Source organism: Thalia democratica, chromosome 8, assembly GCF_965202585.1.
Source record: "Thalia democratica chromosome 8, ktThaDemo2.hap1.1, whole genome shotgun sequence".
NCBI lineage: Eukaryota > Metazoa > Chordata > Thaliacea > Salpida > Salpidae > Thalia > Thalia democratica.
In genome coordinates, this window is record NC_139172.1 from 18,936,733 (window position 1) to 18,958,429 (window position 21,697).

Genomic DNA, 21,697 nt, shown 5'->3' on the forward strand with positions numbered 1-21,697 from the left:
ATTCTTGAGTTTGTAATAAAAAACAAAAAGTAGATCAAGGAATAATTGACAGGAGATATAAAACTAAGATTAGATATTCTGAGTTTTGTAAATAAAACGTAGCGATGTATAAAACGAGTTTTTTAAATTTTGATCTAAACTAAACGAATTAAATGAACAGTAAACTATACTATTGTTTCTAAGTAATCTTATTTTTAAGCTTACTTTAATAAATAATGAAGATTGCTAACTTAAAAAAAATTAGCAGTTGTGTTTAGTGTTTGCTTGTTTATATCCTTACCAAAAACCATAAATTGTAAAAACTCAATATTAATTCTAGTTATACAATTTGATTTAAATCGCAGATAACTTTTATTAACCAATAAAGCTCGTTTACGATAAAAACTTTATATAAACAAACCGTATTAAAGTACAAGCATGTAAGTTATTTAAAGTCTATTAATTTAATTGGTTTTAGTTAAACTTATTTTTAAAGAATTTTATTGGAATACAGTACAAAAATAAAAAAAACTTTTTCCAAAAATAGATTACATTTCAAATCAAAAGTCTTTTGAATGACAATATACATTACAATTAAATATAAAAACAGTAATTGACTTTCTCAGAGTTGTTTGTATATTTTATGAACTTTTTTGTTAAAAATTAGCTAAAAAAGCTTAGTTATTCAGTGAATACACGTAATATATCTAATAAAAAAGGGATTTATAATTAAAACTAGTTATTATTTTAAATCAGACTAAAAAAAACCTTTGCCTAACATATTAATTTTGTATACTTACGGTTTTTAATTAATAATTAAACTATCGTTTAAAGTAATAAGTCATTTACAGTAACCTTTTGCGAATCTACGCAATCGTTTGGTCATTCATTTTTGAATTCTCTAAAAATTCAAAACAAAATAATTTGAAAACCTTTAAAATTGTAAGTTTATTATTTGTATTTAGCTAACAGTATTCTTAATTTTATATACAATTTTAAACGCTAACTTACCTCTTTGTTTGTTAATTTAAAAGACTTTGTAAAATTGTGTTCCTCGACAGTTTGGTAAACATTTAATTGTGTCTCAGTTTACCATACATTTTAACAGCTAACTTGGTAGCTTTACTCTTTATATTTAAGGCGTTTTAACCGCTTTTTATATCAAACAAGGTACAATTATTATTTAAAAATTATTTCAACTCAGTAAAAATCTTATTTTTAGTAAATTTGTACCTTGCCAACCTGAGATTAAACTTGTCTTGTATGGCATTGGAAAAATATATTTCTCTAATACCATGCAAGATAAGTTTAATATTAAGTGAGCGAGGAATAAAGTAGAAAGAAAAACTTTGTATACACATAAAATTAAAAAAAATACATATATGTACAACTTGAATAAAAAATATTTTTGTAAACAAAAAAGGATAAGTCCTTAAACTGTATTTAATCAAATGCATCATAAGAAAACAGCCAATAAAATAAGTATATTTGCTACCTCTGATTTAGTTACGCATTTTTTTGTGGACACAATGTGCGTAGATTTGCAAGAAGTAATTGTAATTAAAAAAAAGTGTTAGCTGGTAAATCAAGGGTATGTCCAGAAATCTTTTAGTGAGGTTATTCTAAAAAAAATATATTTATTTGCGTTTTTGTACAATTATTCCAATTTTTTCAGAGGTCGCACATGAAACAGGAAACCAGTCAAAATACGCCCTGAGGTAAATCATATATTTTTAATGTTATAGAATAAAAATAAACTTAAAATAAAACAAGTTTATATACTATTCGACTTCTTATTACAAATAAAATATTTGTAATGCTTTACTAATTAATGTGCGGTTATTGAAAAATAAATAAAGTAAAATGTTTTATTAGTACCCTGACCTGATGTAAGAGAACAACTTAATTGAGCAATTTCATAAATGAATATGTGGGCTGAATATTCTACACATGTGTCTCTGATTGGCTGATCTATTTTCATAGAGATAAAACTATCCAACCGTAAATTTTGATGCTACTTATCATATTTTGGAGCCACAAGTTATTACAAGTTAGCAAAAGACTTATTTAAAATTCAAAAGTCTCTTCTCAAATATTAAACCTTACTAATTTCAGAAATTTGTATACAATTTAACTGTAATACATCTGTAGGATGAGAAAAAATTATTAAACAATAATTTAACTTAGAATTATTTATTTTTACTGCTAATATAAGGTTATGAGTGGTGAGGTTCATTATTTTGGTTTAAAAATTCACAGTAATTACCTAGGATGAAGTTGCACCAATGTCAAGCTGAAATTATATTGAATTTAATGTCTTTTTAACCATTATTTCAGGCTAAAAATCAATGTTTTATTCTAACTATGTTTAGCCTGAGATATACTTTGTTTTAAACAAGATTTAAATACATAGTGAGAAAGAAATTTATTTATGACAAACTAAAGTATTCGATTGATTATGTTTTACAATATCATAATCAATATGATAAATTGAAATGATTTAATTGCTTTATATTGATTAATAAAAGCGATTGAATATTTAATTTTTATCAATTTATGATATATAACTCAATTTATGTACTTATAAATATAAATTTTTAGCCAAAAATTATAGTTAAGAATACATCAAATACAATGTAATTTCAGTTAGATATTGGTGCAACATCATACTAGATAATTATCAAATCACATTGGCTTTTATGTAATAAAATCTATATAGGATTGCCACACACTTATGATCTCAGAGAAATTTCAAAAAATAGAAAATCTCAGGGAAACTCACAAATTTTTTAATTTTTTTAAACTCTGGGAAACTCAAAGAAGTTTTAAGAATTTTAAGAAAACCTCAGGAAATTTTTTTAAATAGTTTATTAAAAGTATTTAAGGATTTGAAAATAACTCCGGGAAGGTTAAGGTTACTCACAGAAGATTTTATGACTCAAAGAGTGGCAAACAAGTATATATTAGGATTTAATTTATATTATTTCTTGAAGTATTAGCTTATAATATTTACAGTTATAGTTAGTTTTAATTAAATTCAGGTTAAATGTATAAAATAAAGTTCACAGGGTAACTTAGGCCTCTGATTGTTTTTATAACTTTGTTTTTGATCTAAAACATTGTTTGAACAAGAGATATCTAATTTGCCACAAGAACTTTTATTTTGGGTATAGGGGGTTAAAAGCCAATTATTTTCATGTTTTTGTTTATTTATATAACTATGATTCTTCCATTAAATAAGCAAAAGGAAATTACAGTTGAGGCCAGGGGGTTACATCCATGTAATATACCTACTAAATTTTTAAAACATATAAGTTTTATATTTAAAGGGTATCTTTAAGAAGTACGCGTCCGTGTAAGCTACGCACAAATTTTTCAAAATATTTATCTATTACATTCAAAAATTATCTTTAAGAAGTATGCATCCGTGTAAGGTAAGAAAGAACTTAGGGGCATAGGGGGGTTAAAAAACTTATTTTAGAAATAAATATTAATTAAAGGTTAGTTAAAGGTCACTTATTCATTAAAAAAAAGTGTAACCCCCCTGTAAAAATAAATTTAGGGGCATAGGGGGGTTAAAACACTTTTTACGCAATGTGATCTAGTTTTGTATAGTTTTTAATAAGCTACAAGTTGCTTTTTACAGACTTTAAAAATTCAAAATAACTTTTGAGATATAGCCGGTCAAATTCGGAGGCAACAATAGGTTCCATATGGGAGGCACAACTAAAACAGCAAATAACTAGAATTCACTAAAGATATATCTCCCAGCATTTTTGAAATTACTATCACAAATTTTTAGGAAATGTTCCTTGCAATATTTAAAATACTGGTGCAAGGAATTATTAAAATTATAAAAAAATATATATACAAAAAATAAAACATTTTTTTTGTTTTTTTTTTATATATTTTTTTTTTTGCAAAAGACTTTTCTAAACATTGCAAGGAACATTTCCAAAAAATTTGAGGTAGTTATCTCAAAAAACCTAGGAGAAGATATATTCTTAGTGATTTCTAGTTATTTGCTGTTTTAGTTGTGCCTCCCATTAAGAACCTATTGTTAACTCCGGCTTTGACCGGCTATATCTCAAAGATTGTTTTGAGTTTTTAAAATCTGTAAATAGCATCTTGTAGCACAGTAAAAATCATACAAAATAAGATCACATTCTGAAAAAAGTGTATTAACCCCCCTATGCCCTTAAACTTATCCTTATCTTACACGGATGCGTACTTCTTAAAGATACATTTTGAATGTAATAGATGAATAATAATTGGGTTTTTATTTATTTTCTTTAAATATATGTGATAATACATAATTATATAAATAAATAAAAATATGGAAGTGGTGGGCTTTGAACCCTAACACAGGTGTTTCTGAGCAAAAATACACTGCCGTAACCACTCGTCCATGTTGCCTATGGTATAGCAGCACATTTTGCGTTTATTAATGTGAAAATTTTAACAATTTTTTAAAAGTTTTTGCATTGAAATTTATTCATAAATACTAATTCAATAAAAATATGATAACATAATTAATCATGTACCTATTTTGGTAACATAACAAAACAACTAAATTTATATTTAAATTAATTTAATCTTTATATTTAATCAAGTATAATACTTGCTATTTAAAAAAATACAAAACAACAAAACAAAAATTATACGTAATACACACAACAAGTTAATACATAAAATAAACAAGATAATTGACTTACTAAAACTAAATTAAAGTAATAGTTACTTTAATTTAAACTGTTATGCCTAAGTATAAGCCTAATATTTTAACCTACAATTAATATACTTTTTTGAATCCTACGCTTACCCCTTAGACTCATTTTATTTCTAAACTATATGGATCTCATAAAATTAACTCATTTATTAAACTAACTCTTAATTATTTTTAGAGTTTTGTTTTTCAATAATTCTAAAACTTTTTCAACTATACATTTATGTTTATTTTTGCCAAAAAAGAAATATTTTGAGTTTATATTAAAAACTTGCTTGAATATTTTTTTACTATTTTTGTTTATATGTGATAAAAATCTCGATCAAGATGTTTTGTAAGCGTTTTGTGTTATTTTTTATTTAAAATTTTGTTTTCTCTGAGCTTTTTCAATGAAACAGCCTAAATACAAATGAAAAATATTGTTTTAAAGTACAAAGAATTAATAAAATTCATTACTAAACGGGTTATCAACCAATGAGAATTTAAAATAAAGTTTTTGATTGTTTGAACCTTGATTTAATTCCTTTGGTAAACCTGTTTTGACCATATATTTAATATTCTGTCATTTATGTATCAAAAGGTTATAAGTAGAATTCAAAATGTTTTTAAAGTGTACTCTCGTCTCTTAAAACGTGAAATTTTATTTATACTTAACTTTTCTATAAACTTCTCATCAAACCATCTTTTAATATTATTTTGATATTTACACAAAAAAATTGATCTATATATGACGTTTAAACGACGTTTATTTGTTTATTTTATATACAAAATGTACTAAATACCATTGTTTTTATTAAAACTGATTAAGTCATAATGTTTTTAGGTTTTCTTATTTTTTTCTGAGTTTTAAAATAAAAAATTTAATCACTATTGGTTATTTTATATTTTTTACCCAAAAGTACGTTTTTTTAACTGTTTATTTTAAAATTTACGCAAATTTGGTTTTTTATAGGTAACTATTAAAAAAATTATTAATACTTAATGGTTTATAAAAACACTAATTAAATTATTAAAAACTAACTGTTTTATAACTTAAATTAGTTATTTTTAAAGTTAACTTAATACATCTAAGTTTAAAACATTAGAGTTGTTTTAGATTTTTTATTAACAAAATGTTTGCTTTTTTAATGTTATCTCATCATTTCGTCCCTGGTTTCGTAACAATTTAAAAAAATTCAAATTTTTTTATGCTCTTTAGCGCTACAAATTTTAAACAAATCAGCGACGCATTGGTGGAATATTCAGCAGTGAATATGTTACAAGTTTTATTTGTAAACAAAAATTCATAATACAATCTTAACATTTTAAATAAAACAGTTTTTCAATGTAGTTCTGTCAACATACGTATTTTACTTCAGGAAAACTTTAATATTTCACTTAAAGACAGGGTCGTGTCAGTCTTTTCTAAGTAAAGAGGATTAGAAAAAAAAAGGTTGATTGTTAGGCTCAATGTACATACAAAAGTCTTTTACTCACTAATAATATTAATAATAGCCTGAAAAAACCTGAAATTTTAAACAAAAACAACTTAAATACCTAAAATTATTAACAGTTTTAACATGTTAAGTGGTATAATTTCAATTTGACTCAAAAATATATCATACAGATAAAATATTTTACTCATCATTAGTTTTTTTCATTCAAAAACACATTCAAAGTAGCTTTAGGGTATCTTTTCAATGGTTTTATACTAATTAACACAGTTTCTTACCTTAAACTTAACTTTAAACTAAAAATAAACCCAAAAATGTGTACTTTTAAAAACTTGAAGGAAATTTTAAAAACCTGGAAAAAAATTGCCAAAACATTTGGCAACCCTGTAATCACTTAAAAAATGTTATAAAAATATGCTTGAATAAACATTTATAAAATACTTTTAATTACTACTTATAGTAATAAGAGTAAATTTTACTACAAAAATAATACTTCTTTGTATTCTAAAAGAAAGTATAGTTTTAGCTTTAAAAGTACCTCTTGTTAACTGTGTTCCATAATTAAAAGATGTTGTAAACTTCCATATAAAAAATCAATTATAGTTTCAGACTTTGACTGGCTCTATATTAAAAAAATATGTAAAATTTTTAGAATCTGTAAAAAGCAACTTGTAGCTTACTAAAAACTCAAGAAAATAAGATCAATTTGTGTAAAAAGTGATTTCCTTCCCTATGCCCTTTAAAACTTTTTTTTGTGTTAAGAATATTTAAATTTATTTTTAAATAAATATAAGGTTTTACTGTGAATAATTTATCAAAATTATTGATTGAAAAAAGTTAATGAGATCTTCAGTTGTAAAAATATCTTATTCAAATAGAAATTATGATATACCTCCACGCCAATTATCAATTTTGTATCTTAAACATACAATTATTAATTTAATGCCTATTATAAAAATAATTGAAAATATAGATTAAATATAATGTTATATATTGCATTTGAAATAACATTTATGTCTTGTTGAGCTTCATGTTTTTAAACTTTAATTTTGTAAGCCACAACAATTTTTTTGTAAGGTTAAATTTAGAGATGTTTCTTAACTCAATAACTAATTACAACTAAAATAAAGGGGTGCACAACAACAATTAAAATTCAGTCACTTCAAATTCTGACGATTCAAACTATTATTTTTTTTCTTAAGGGCCATTGAAAAGTAAAATATATAAAAAATAACATACTTTAATTTTTTTTTTTAATTTTGCAATTTTTCAAATAATTTTCAGATGTGACTAAATTAAGTTTTAAAATATAGTAAATTTTATTAGTTTTAAAACTGTTTTTTAGTAACCTATTTTTTGTGTTTTTATTTATTTCATAATCTTAGTAAAAAAATTTAAGTAAACTATTTTTTTTTTCAAATACTCACTACTTTTTGAGATATAACCTTTTAAACATTTTTTTAAGATTTTGAATTGTTGGAAATTTAGTTGTCATCTTACCAAAATAAAGTAGTATCATTATAATTGTATATTGAACAACATGTCTGCAAATTTTAAATTATTTATATAATTAATTGACCTATTAGAAATAAAATGATGGTAGCTTACATATTGAAAACCTTTGGAATTTCATGATAATGTTCAAATGGTTATAAATTCAAAAACACAAAAGTTAGAGACCTAATAAAATAGCATCATTATGACTACACCATGTACATTAAACCATGAAAAGTTTAGTTGTTTATATAAACAATTGTTCGTGTTACTGTTGGATATCAACTTGTACTAGCTTTATAAGCTTATACTTATGGAAGATAGGAAGATGGAGTCCAAAAAGACACCAATCGGAAATAACTGCAGAGATAGTTATATTATTTATGAACAATTTAGGTTAAATTAAATTTAGTAATAATTATTGATAGGAGTTAGTATGTAGTTTATTGCTATCAAAATTATTTGAGTATAATCAAAAAAACATAAGTCAGTTCAATTATTTTAATTATTAAAAGTTTAATTCTGATATATAACCTTTTTATTACCTTATTTTTGAGTTTAAAAACTGTCACTTTTAGTTACTTAAAAGTTTTAAGTATTTTGATCAAATCTTCAAGATGAGTGAGGTATCCTGTCAAACTCTCTATAATTGCATGGGAGCTGTCCTCCAAGGTTCAGCTGAAAAGAAGAGGAGATTCATTGAAACTATTGAGCTACAGGTTTGTTTGAAGAACTACAATCCCCAGAAGGACAATCGTATCAAAGGCTCTATCAAACTTCCCCATATGCCAAAGAACTCCTTCAAAGTGTGTATTTTTGGAGATGCTCAGCATTGCGAGGAGGCCAAGACCAACAACATTCCATTAATGACTGTTGAAGATTTAAAGAAGCTAAACAAAGAAAAAAAGCTGGTCAAGAAGTTGGCTAAGTCTTATGACGCTTTCATGGCTTCAGAATCACTGATCAGACAGATCCCCAGGTTGTTGGGTCCAAGCATTACCAAAGCTGGTAAATTTCCAACTTGCCTCACCCGCTCTGAAAGCATGATTCAAAAAGTCTTGGAACTTAAATGCACTATCAACTTCCATATGAAGAAGGGAAACTGTTTGCATGTTGTCATTGGCAACGTTGGTATGGACAAGGACCATTTGGTTGAGAACCTCAATTTAGCTGTCAACTCTCTTGTATCAATTGTGAAAAGAAATACCCGGAAGAGCATCAATTCTCTCAACATTAAGTCCACTTATGGAAAAGCCCAGAGATTGTACTAGATAATTGTGTTGATTTTGTATAGTTTAATAAAGGAACAAAGTATTATTGTTTTATATACTTTCCAAGAATAATAATTTATATAAAAGTTTTAGTAATGGTAAATTACTTAAACTCTATCTTTTAATAAATGGTTGTATTTTACAAATTATTAACATTTTTAATTTATAACCAACAAGTTTCATATGAATAAAAATAAACTAGTATAATTAAATTATATTTATATTTTAAGCAAAAAAAATCACTATACCTTTTAACCGGGGTTACCACACATTTTTTACAAATTCAGGTTAGTTTAAAAAAACTTCTTTGGCTGATTCAGGTTTCCTAAACTTTTTTTCAAAATGCCCCCTTTAGAGAAATTAAAAAAGCTATGGTCCCCACCAACTCCAAAATATCAAGTGTAAGTTTCAAAACTACCCTTAAAAGCACCTTAGACCTTTTTATTGCTGTTCATCATCAGAATATCTATTGTAAGATTCAAATTATAATTAATTATAATAATTATGACCTCAATTCTACTAATATTGATTCTTTGTTTTACAAACTTCCCTAAAACTTATAACATTACAATGTATCTATTATTTTCAGAAAAAAAATAATTAAAAAAATTTAGTACACTAGATTAAATAATGTATAAATGAACATAAAATATATTTAAAAAAAAACTCAACAAAGAAAAAGATTTTTTTAGGTTGCACAATTTTAAGTAAATAGGATATATTGAGATATATTCAAGTCATAATACAACTTATTTTTACTGTATAACTAAAATAGCTACAATTAAAATTATAATTAGCTTAAGTTAACATTTCCTTGGGCCACCGAGGTGATTTAATGTTTATTTTGAGAAAATTAAAATGTTTTCAAAATATGATAAGAATTTTTTTTTTAATTGCTTACAATAGAACTTTTTTGATGGTAATTTTTTTATTTTTACTATGTTTTTAACCGGGTTGCCTTAAAACCTGGAGTTTGACAATTAAGGCAAAAAAAAAGAAATTTAAAAAAATTGGAAAATAATTTGTAAAATCCTAAAATTCTGAACAATTTTTTTATGTATAATAATGAAATTAAGGTTAGATTAAAAATATTTTATATCCAATTATTTTATTGTATCCAATTTTATATATATATAACACACTTTAAGAAGCATTATGGTATCAACTTTATATGTTTGTACATTTTTTTACCTTAAGTTTAATTTTATACCAAAAATAGAACAAAAAACTTGCAGTTTCAAAAACTTTGAAAAAGTTTCAAAAAACTTATTGCAACCCCTGTTTTAAGTCCATTTAATAATAAGGAAAAAATAGGTTAATGTTGTAACTAATATGAATGATAGTATATATACTTAAATTACAAGCTGTTATTAATAATAGATATACATACTAATTAATTTACTATTTAAGCTATGCATGTAAATATTAATTTTTTGGTTAAAACTTTAATATTTTATTTCAAAAAATGCACAAGACTTAAATTTCAAAACAGTATATATTTCATGCATAACTAAAGTTGCTTACTAAGAAATAAAAATAAAGTTTTAAATCTAGATTATATAGTGAAAATGTAATTAACGTAAAAGTAATATTAATAGAGCAAAGGGTATTTTAAATACATAAGTACTTCTAATTACAATGCAACTAAAAAATGAATAAAACATACCTAACAACTTATAAAACAATTCATGAAAACAAAGAAACAGTATAATCAAAGTCTTTATGTTTAGACAGTTTAGGTTTACTTATTAAAATACATGTAACCTCAAGTTTAATTCTATCAAAATGTTAAAACAATTTTTAATAATTTTTAATCTTTTTATGTTATAATTAATTGCAAAATCAAGGTTATTAACTAGGTGTTCTGCAATAGCAGATCTTTTTGAAGCATTTACTACTCTGATAGATTTATTTTACTTATTACTCGTTTTACAAAACTCATCAATACTTTTTGGAATATGCTTCTTATGCCAAATTGCCTTGAAGTCATTCCGACATAAATAGCTTCACAGAAGCAGTTAAACTGGTAAACTACCATACTATTTTTAAATTCTGATATTGAATCTTTGCCCCCAGGTCTAATCATTAGCCTAGGTAAGAAAATAACTCTCTGTTTTGCTGAGTGATAATATTAACTTATTGGTTGATATTTCTCTATAATTATTGAGTTCTTATTGACATAAGGTAGTAATAAAGTAATCGGACATTTCTGTGGCTCTGCAAGCTTTATTTTATTTAAACTTTTAAGTTTTAAATTAATTATTTATTTAAAATTTTAGTGGAAAGCCATTTTTATTTAGTATCGATTTTATCTGATTTATTTCATCAGCTAATAATTCTCTTGAACAGATTTTATGTGCTCGATGTCAGAGCGTTCTTATCAAATTTGTCTTCTTTTCATATTACAAAATGAATAATAGTATAAATAGTTTCCAGTTAAAGTTTTCTTTTCATAAACAGATATCAAAAATTTGTTCTTGTATCCTTAAAGTATTAAGAAAAGCCAATTCATCGTTATTTTCTTAAATGTTTTTTGCTACACAGGTCATTACTTATGTTACTGAAATTTTGTTGGATATATAAATCTTTAGAAACTTTAAAAAATTTTGCAATAGAGATTTTTGTGTTTCATAATGTTAATGACATTAGGTTTTTAGTACATAGGAATATACATGTTTAGTTAATTTTAGTAAAGGTTCCTCTAAGATAAGCTATGTAATTGCTTTTTTTAGTCACAGATACTAAACAGATGTTTACTTAACTTAATTTTTAAAAAGTTTTTATGCATTTAACTTAAAATTAATTAAAGAATTAAGTTTAGTATATTTTTTTAAGCGCTATGCCAAAGACAGTTTTTAGTTTTAGCAATACTTTTTCTACTGATATCAAGCAAGTTTCAAAGTTCTTTAGATTTTAAGAACTATAAAAGTTTTTTTGATAAATAATTTATATTTGTTTCAGTAGTCTAATTAAAGTTCACCAGTTTTTTGTTTAAATTTCAGCTTATTATAGAGATAAGAAAATAAGTCGATGTTTTTTTATAGTTCCAAGTTTGTAAAATCTTCTTTAATATTTGGAAGTTTGTACAGTTTCTTTAAAGGATTCAATAAACAAGAATCAAGAGTAAAATCACCTTTACACTATTCTCATGCATTAAATCTAAACTTGAAAGAATTTATTTGGGGGAAGAAAATCACTTACCCTGATTGGGATGATGATTGGGACAAGCGCCAAGAACTTGACAAAAGTGGAGACAAAGATGAAATGATGTGCACAAGAACCTTGTTATTTATCAGACATGGAGACTACTACACAGAAGGTCCTAAAAAAGGTCATTTAAACCCGGAAGGAACAGATCAATCCCATTGGGCAGGAAAAAGGCTTTATGAGCTCATGAAAAACGACCTTGTCATCAACAGATTCATAATTTCAACCATGCCAAGAGCAAAAGAAACATATCAATTGATGGCAAAGCACTTTAGTGCCAACCATAAAATAGACAAAGTCTTCACAGACACTGTAACTGAAGGTTATCCCTGTGTGCCCGACCCAAAAGCCGGAGTGAAGCGTCCATCCCACGTGTTGTTTCAGGACAGCACAAGGTTGGAGTCAGCTTTCAGAAAGCATTTTTACCGGCCGCAAAGTTCTGATGACAGCACTTATGAGGTTGTTGTTTGCCACGCCAACTTGATAAGGTATTTCGTCATGAGGGCGCTGCAGCTTCCAAAGCAAGCCTGGCTGCGGTTTGAGCTTCACAACGCCTCCTTCACTGAGATATCAATTTCAAATACTGGTTTGGTTGGAGTTATGAACGTTGGCGAACATTTTCATGTTAAGCGCCTGGAGGAAAGTACTGTTGATGATGAGCTTGTTGATATCGGGAAGTAGAATGTTTTTTTGTTTTGTTTTTCTTATTTACTTATTTAAAAAAAAGGATATTCTGGTTTCATTTGTTTATTTTTATTTAAAAAAATATGAACTAAGTAAAACCTTTAGTGTATTTTTGATTGAAAAAAAATTCAATATATATTTATATTTTAATGTTCACAAATACGATTTTAAATGTTTTGTGGTCGCACATGAACTTTCTTCATGTATGCAAACAAAAATTAAAAGCTAAATCCTTTAAACTAAAAAAATGCTAGTTAACAATTGTTTTTACGGTTATGTTTCAGTTACTTGTTTAGTTTTTACTTTAATCAGTAATTTTCAATTAATTAAAAGTTGTGTTGATAAATATCTTATACAAAGTATATCTTTAGAATGTGATTAGTTTTTTTTAGGTTTAGTTATTCTTTTGAGGTTTACCCAAATTAGTATGGGCTAAGAAACTTAAAAAAATACAAAAGTATTATTATAAAGTGTTTTAATTACGAAATTATTTTATACCATGGAACAATCAAATTAAAATAATCTAAATTCTCTACTATTCAAACTTTCGAGTTTTGTTGACCATTACATTTAAATAGTTAATTAAATATGAGTAATTATTACTCATCTGTATTGTATTTCGAGCTTTTTCTGTAATATTTTTTATTTTATATCTTAAACTTTTCTTATAGTAACAAATAATACACTTATTGAATCCTTTTTGCTAATCTCTTACAATAGCGTTTGTTGCTATACTGATTTCTCAAAACTGTTTTAACTTCAGAGTATAAGTGTTAATAATTTTTTTATACTCTTCAGTGCTTATTTTATAGCTAGATATATATTTCAATGTTGCCACACGCTCAAGTTAACTTATGACTTTTGAAATCCTAGAAAATCTCAGGATACCTCAGAATATAATGATTTTTTTAAACTTAGGATGACTCAAGGCAGTTTTGATTTTTTATAAGTCTCAGGATAGTTATCAGATTAAAAATAACTCTCAGAATTTGTTATTTTATATAACCAATTTTATTTAAGAACATGATTTTTATTGATTTTGAAATTATTATTTCAAAACTATTTAGCCTTGTGGTTAATTCTTCATTATTTAAAAAAAAAACATTGTAGTTTTTGTTTTTAATCTGAAAGTAATATTTATCATGATTCGAGTTTGTTCATGCAAGTGAATACGCTATGTGGTGAGATTCAAGTTAGTGAATAAAAATGTCAAAAAAAATCCTAACTATTTTTATTTCTATGTTATGTTAACTAACATGGTTACATAAAATTATCCACAAGTTTTGTCTTTTAAATTTAATATACATGAGATTTTAATGTTGAATACTCGAAAACAGTATTCATTATGTGTTTAGTGAACATATAATGCTAAAGCATACACATACAACGTTCCTTTTACTCATTAAGAAGATAAATGAATATGAGGTATAAGTAGTTTGCTCCAGAGGCGATTTTTTTAGGGATTTGAAAAATATACTTGGGTAGTTTTTTTGGCTCAAAGAGTGGCGACCTTGATATTTTTTAAATGAAGCTCAAAAAAGGCTTTCAAAGTTTAATTACAATGTTAGAAGTTTTATAAGCAACTGTTTACAGTATATTTTTATAAAGCTAAGCATATCGACTTTTCAAGTTTTCAGGCTGAATAACTTTTAAAAGTCCTCTCAATCTAATATCTTTTCTAACTATAAACGTTTGGTTCGAATAGATTTTTATTAAGAAAAAAGTAAAATTTATTTAAGTAATGTTGTGATAATCAAATGTATAGAGAATTGAAAAAAATTGATAGAGAAAAAAAGAATTTTATATTTTTACTTTTTTCTCAATTTATTCTAATAAGTTTTAAAAGCAATTAAATACTTTGCATTTAAGTATCAAAACAAGTCGGGTTATACTAGATTGATTATTGTATATTGAAGGACAAAAAATAAGCGCTCTGAAAGCTTTTTTCCAAGGACCTGGTGTACGAAAAAACCTTTCTTGTGTTTCTTATGTAAGTGGCTTGAAAAAAATTAATTGTCTGAGCTATCACTTTAAAAGTAAGGGTTTTATTAAGTTTGTAGCAGTAACATGACAGTTAAAGTTCCGACAAATTAAAGTCTAATGATATTACTCTTGAGCCATTGTGTAACCAAATAATTTGAAATAGAAAATTTGTCCCGAAAAGTTCGACTATTAATAGACTACATTATTTAGTTTGGTTATAAGCTGAGCGCTGACTAACAAAGGTAAGGAAAATTTCAGTCTAAATCGAGGCATGTCAGTCTAAAATTGCATAGTTTTGCGTAGAAACCCGGTTACTACTGATATCTCACTATTTGTTGTAACTATAAAAATGCAAAACTAAAAAAAGATAACAAAAACGTTAAAAAGTAACTTGTTTACAAATATGTTTTCACAAACAAAAGTTTAAAATTATTTAATAAAACATTTGGTCAAAAGTAGTACATACTGGAACTAAGATAAAAATTTCTAATAAATATATTTTAAAAAAAGATTACGAAACCCCAGTTGTCTATTTTTTAAAGTGTAGCTTTAAAATAAGCAGAAATAAAATGGAAATCCAAAAAAAAAGAATGTGTTTTTTAATAAAGATTTACAATAAATACTCTTTATTATGATTTTGTTAAAACGTTTATAAAATAAATTATTAACATTTAGAGTGACACCATATTGTTAAACATAACTTTTTTTGTTATCAATTAAAGCTTTAGACTTGAAATGTTTTTGTTATATTCTACGCATCTTTTAGTTTTTTAGTTATAAAATAGTAATATATAAGTATATAAATAGTAATATATTAGAATTATGATGAAGTTGGAGTGATAAAGTTAATGAATTTTTTGTTTGTTACTGCTATCAGGCAGTGAAAAGGATGCGGAATGCTAGAATTTGTAGAAAATAAATTGTCTCTAGTAGGCAGCATTAATTTACCTGAAAAATGCATGTCTTCCATGTTGAAAACAAGTGAATAGTTTTTAAAACACGCGTCAAACAGAACATGACTTTCTCCGAGAAATGTTGGATTCCTCGTGACTGTGTGAGTGTGAGCTGTCGTTGCGTCTCTAAAATCAAATTCTCTCAAACTTTCTGCTTGTTTGTTTGTTGCGTCATAAACGTACTGATCAAAAGTAAAACCGTAAGAGTTGGTGAATATCAATTTTTTTCCGCTCGGGGTGTACTTAAGTTTTACAGCGTAGGAATTTGGGGTGCTCGTGTGAATTTTTTTAAAGGGCCGTGAAGCGGTTGACGACGCCATGATTCTGCGGTCGTGGAAGAAGAGGGTGTTTTTGTCACCGACGACGACGGTCACTTCGTCAACCGGATTCACCTCGAAGCAGCGCTGGTAGAACAACCTGTCTCTTTCCTCGCCCATCGTCAGCTGCAGCAAAGTGAACTTCGGCGTCCTGGTGTCAGCTTCGGCAATATTTTTCGTCACCGGGTCGACGTCATACCATACGTGGTGCGGTAGCGCTTTTGATGTGCACAATTTGCTGACGTGTCCTTTAAAATCGTACTTTCTCGTCACTTTGTCGGTCTCAATATCCCAAATTTTAACGCACCCGCCCTTAGAAAGTCCCGAGGTGTAGTTCAAAGTTGTCCGGCTATTCGTTGAAATTGCCAGCAAGTTTTCATATTTTGGCATGAACAGAGCATCAGCCAAGCAGCAACTTTCGTCGTTTGGGAAAGTTGTTAGTAGGGATTGTTGAAAGGGCTGGTAAATGTTAACTTCCTGACTTGATAGTCCACAACTAAGCAACGTCCCGCTACTGTTCCAAGAACCACAATTGGCCAAATCGTTATTTAAAGTATGACTGATGGGTATTTTGTATTCCACTTTCATTCTGTTAATCATTGTCTCATTAAAGCAATTGGCAGTCACAAAAGTTTCAGGAATAAACGAAGAATTCATTGACCGCTTTTTTAAGTTTGTTGCTATATTGGTAGACATTTCACGTCACTTTGTTTTATAAACTACTTTAAAGTTTTTTGTAGATTTTATCAATTAATTAATTTTTGAACAAAAGTAAGTATACTTAAAAAGTCCAGTTAATTTGTGTGTAATACTAGTAGGACTGTACGTTAAGACATAGTTTTTAATTATAATATTCGATTAAATAGGTAGGTATGTTCAATGATCACAGATAAGTATTGAGTTATTAATAAATATTCTGAGTGCACATAAGTTGTTTTTCTAAAACTATTTCTTTTTACATAAAATCTTTATGTTTATAAATTATTATGGTTTAATACATTTACAAACGCTGAAAAAATATCGAAAATATTTTGTATAAATGTAAAAAATGTTAAAAGTTATAGTGCATATAAGGTTGTATGTTAAATAAAGCAACTAGAAAAATTTAAAATAAGTCCTTAAATTATTTAAAATTTTAACTTGTGGTTATTATTTTGTATGTGTTGCAGATCATTATTGAGTTGACTTTTAAAATTCTAATTATTTCCGTAATTAAAAGCATGTACTTAAAATATAAAAACAATTGTTTTTAAATTGACAAAATGCTGTGCACAATCGCTTTATAATTAGAAACTATTAACCGTATATATAATTGATTTTTTTCTATTGTTATATAAGTTGTTTTGTTTATTATAAAACAATCTAAAAAATCTAAATCAATAAAAGTAGATACGAATATCCATTTCAATCATAGCTGTAAAAATGATGTAAACTTTGGTAGGTTATTAGACTAAAATAGTAATCAGGAAAGCAAAAACTTGATTGATTAAAAATTGTGTAAAAAAATCTATACAAGTTTAAAACAAAACAATTTCTTTACAACACAAAACTTTTATACCACTTATATCATAAAAACTTATAACCTTTTTAGTTAAAGCACTTCATAGTTTATAACATTCGGTTTAGTTAAAAAAAAATACATTAAAAAAGATCGGTTATACATACAAATAAGAACATAAAAAAAAGTTTAATTAGTTTATACATGTGCTTTAACTTTTAAAAAAAGTAATACTAAACATATTAATTGCGTCATATGTTGAACTTGACTAAGTTTTCTTTTTTTAGCATTAAACTATATTATAGCCTAAAAAGTATTTAATATTGTATATTTGTCAGAAACTTTCTTAGAAAATATTTTTTTAGGATAAAGTGATGTAGCTTTAATAAACAATATAGTATACCAAATAAGTAGATATCAACCTATTTAAAAAAAGCTTTAAATAAAAAAAAATTGGAGCTCTAAAAATGAGTACGAATACTTCAAAATACTAAACAAAAAAACGTAGTTAGTATTTTTATTGCTAATAACTTTTTTGATACTATTTTATTTAAATTGATTTATTTTAATGAATGAATATGAAAAATTAAAAAAAAACATCTTTATTTTCACTATTGAAAGTGAAAGAATTCTAAAAAAAATTAATTACTTCAACGAATATGCGTAAGTTGATATTTTAAGTTGCGTTTGTATATTTACAACGGCATGCGATGTACTTATCAGCTTAAAATACAATTTATCAGAGTAATAACTTAAATGTTTTTGTTGTAAAGACTTACAATTAGGTTTTCAATTTATTTATTACTAGTGCTAAAACTATTGCATATTTTATCACACATTTGGTTTAATATTGTTTATTGAACGAAAAAAAAAGCGCTCAAATATTTGGTCCAAGGACCTGGTGTACGAAAAAACCTTTCAGTTATTGAGTCATACACCAAGATACAGTTTAAAGTCATGTCCAGGACATGACTTTATATATGATATAATATAGTTTTTTATATCGACTACAACAGTTATTTAAATAGCTGCGACCTTCGGAAGGTTTCTTCAAAACCTTTTGGCCCGCGCGTAACTTTTTAAGAAAAGTTCCGCGACTTATCAAAGGCTGCCGACCCCAGAGTTGATATCTGAAAATTTTTAAAGTATTTAGTAGCTGATAGTTTAAATGCCTAGAAATAATTATGATAATAATGTTTTTATCATACGAAACTAAATACTTGTCACATAGATTATAAAATCAGTTGCTAAGCATTTAATTGGCGAGAAACTACTCAACTCGGTAATCAAGCAATATGTTTTTTTTTTAACGTTTGTATTAGCTAACCAATGTTATTGTCTATTTGTATCTGAGTATTTTCAACATAATATATCCTAAAACACACACAAATTATGGAGTTCAAGGTAAGAACTTACTTTTATTTTTTGAAAAAGTTATTACTAGGTGAATTTTGTTGCTTCAAAAATGTTATAAAGAAGCTAATTTAATTTTTCAGAAAAAAGATTAATATTGTAGGTTTTTTAAAACGTATATAAATTTTACAAAATTAAGCACTCGAAAATTATTAAATTTAGAAAATGCAATACTTTTTAATCAAGACTTTAAAACCAGTTTTACCTTTTATGATTTTTTTTAATTTAGTACAATTTAAACTTCTTACGTAATTTATTAAATTAAAGTTTTAAAATTTATACTTTGAAGATAATTCTGCATTTAATGATACAATTTTAAGTACATTGGACATTTCTTAAGACCTATTTTAGTTTTTTCAAAAATTATTTTTGGTAAAGAACTATAAGCATTTAAAATCAATTGGATAAAAAAAAGTACAGAACTTATTTTTAGTTTTTAGAATCTAAAATCAAAAACCTATCAGGTCTAATTTTTATAGCTGTATAGTTTTAGTCAGTTTTAAATGAAGTTAGTTTTTGGTTGTATAAAACTAAAGCAGTTTGATGGAATGTAATCTTTTATAAATGAATACTTTGTACATACCCTACTGAAAATACTTTGCTTGCCTAAACAAAAAAGTAAATATAAAATATCAGACTATTTTTTAATAAGTTTAAAATTGTCAACTTAAAGATTTTAATTATTTAATTTATTTTCTTAAAAACTAGTTTATTGTACTTTTTTTTAAAGATAGCAAACGTATCACCTGCATATCTAAAAACGAAAATAAATACTAAAATAACTAAAAAAGGTCGTAATAAATGACCTAACCAGTGTATCTAAAACTACTATACACTTATAACTATATCCTAGAAAACAACTTTAAAAAAAGATGTTTGTAAAGTCTTACATTCTGTAACACTAAGATTAGTTTTCCAAACGAACAAGTTGCTTCCAGTGGATAGAACATGTATACTTTATACTCATCATAAAACAAATTTATCTATAAATTTCTATGGTGTGAAAAAATATAACGTTGATAAAACTTGTAACTTGTTACTGAAGGAATAAATCAACAATTACCCAACAGTTTACATACAAAGAAAGTAAATAAAAAAAAAAGGTAACTTAAACTATAATGCACAGTGCTCAGCAAATCTTCTATTGAACAACATTTAATTGATACTCCGAAATGACTTGGTTTATGTAAAAATAACAAAGAAGTATGACCTTAAAAGGTGTTTGATATTGTCTATTAGTAGGACTACCATTTGAAATCTTTAGAAGCAGTTTATATTTTTAGCCTCAAATCTGACTAGTGTAAAAAAGTCTATTTATACGACCGTTTTGTTTTCATTTTTATAGTTGAGATTTTCTGTTGTATTATTCATTTGTATTTGTGAATGTTTTAAATTAAAAATTATTAATGTTAAAACTTAAATAATAGTAAAATTGATGAATGCTGGTGAAAAAGGTTTCTGGTACATATTTTCGTAATGAAATAAACTACATAAAACTATATATAAAACAAAACAACATAAACAACAAACCTTGAGTTTCTATTAATAATTCTATGTAGATATTAAATTATTAAAACTATAAAATAGAAAGAATCATTGTTGAATAAATACTTTAAACAAACTGTTTCTTGATCATTTTATGACATTCAAGCTTTTCATAGTAGGCTAAGTTTTATAAAAAAATGGCTGTCTTAAAAAAAAATTCAAAGTTTTACTGTAAAAGTTAATATTTATTACAAAAAAGACTTTTTAGTAAAAAAAAAATTATTAGAATTAAAAAGTTTGTTGTTATTGATATATAAATATTTACGCTGTCTTTGCTTTCTTTCCACAACTGAAAAAATGAAAAAAAAAGCTCTCAAAACTCCATAGCAACATGCCATTTATCAATCCAACAAAGCTACAAAATTTACTCGGTTGTACCATTTTAAGTTAAAGCAAGCTAACGGTTTTAAAATATCCATGGTCATTTAGCATAGCAACTCATTGGCATTCTGGCAACCCTGGTGTATAATGTATTTAGAAAATCAAAACTAAAAATGAAAGACTTTACTAACTTTTCTTATACATTTTATTTCAATAAGTTTTATTTAGGAATCTTTTAAACGCATTATAGTTTTTATTGTAGTAAAATATACTCAAAGCTAAATCGAAATTTTTAAACAAACTTATAATGCTTACATATGGATACAGAGATATAGAGAATACAGACATTATTCGACATTGATAAATGTTAATTGAAGATATTTTCTATGTTGTTTTTTTTTGATAAATTCAAGAAAAATTGTGATATTGTTTATGAACTTAAAGGAAAGGATTTAAAAAATTAGCTATGATAGTCGTGAATAGTTAGTATTATCAAGTATTGATGAAGTTTTAGTCATTTAATCAGAAATACTTGACTAAGCTGAGTTTTATTCAACAAAATATGTTTAAAACATTTAAATACAAGCAATAAAATTATGCCAAAACAATTCTTTTTAACAAAAAAAAAAAAGACATAATTTTATAAACTTCATAAAAATAACTAATCTTAACACGATGTTAACTAATTTTTTAAATGTTAATAATTGTTTTTAACAAATCATTCCAAAAAGTATTTAGTAAAGATTATGAAGATGAACATTTTATACTTATTGATAAGAGTTGTCCTGAAATGCAGGATTTTTTTATTAGTAATAATGAAATAATTGAATCTGTAAATCATTTAAAAGATAAAATACTCAGAGTAGCAGAAAA

General features: G+C 25.7%; 1 protein-coding gene and 1 pseudogene across 1 annotated transcript; both read left to right on the top strand.

Moving 5' to 3' along the window:
- Positions 1 to 8,249: 8,249 nt before the first annotated feature.
- On the top strand, positions 8,250 to 8,903 carry LOC145842532 (large ribosomal subunit protein uL1 pseudogene; annotated as a pseudogene).
- A 3,030-nt stretch (positions 8,904 to 11,933) lies between these two features.
- Positions 11,934 to 12,791, top strand: LOC145842962 (serine/threonine-protein phosphatase PGAM5, mitochondrial-like). The gene has a single exon (XM_082950435.1). It carries the CDS (start codon positions 11,934 to 11,936, stop codon positions 12,789 to 12,791), a length of 858 nt encoding a protein of 285 aa, XP_082806561.1.
- Positions 12,792 to 21,697: the final 8,906 nt, after the last annotated feature.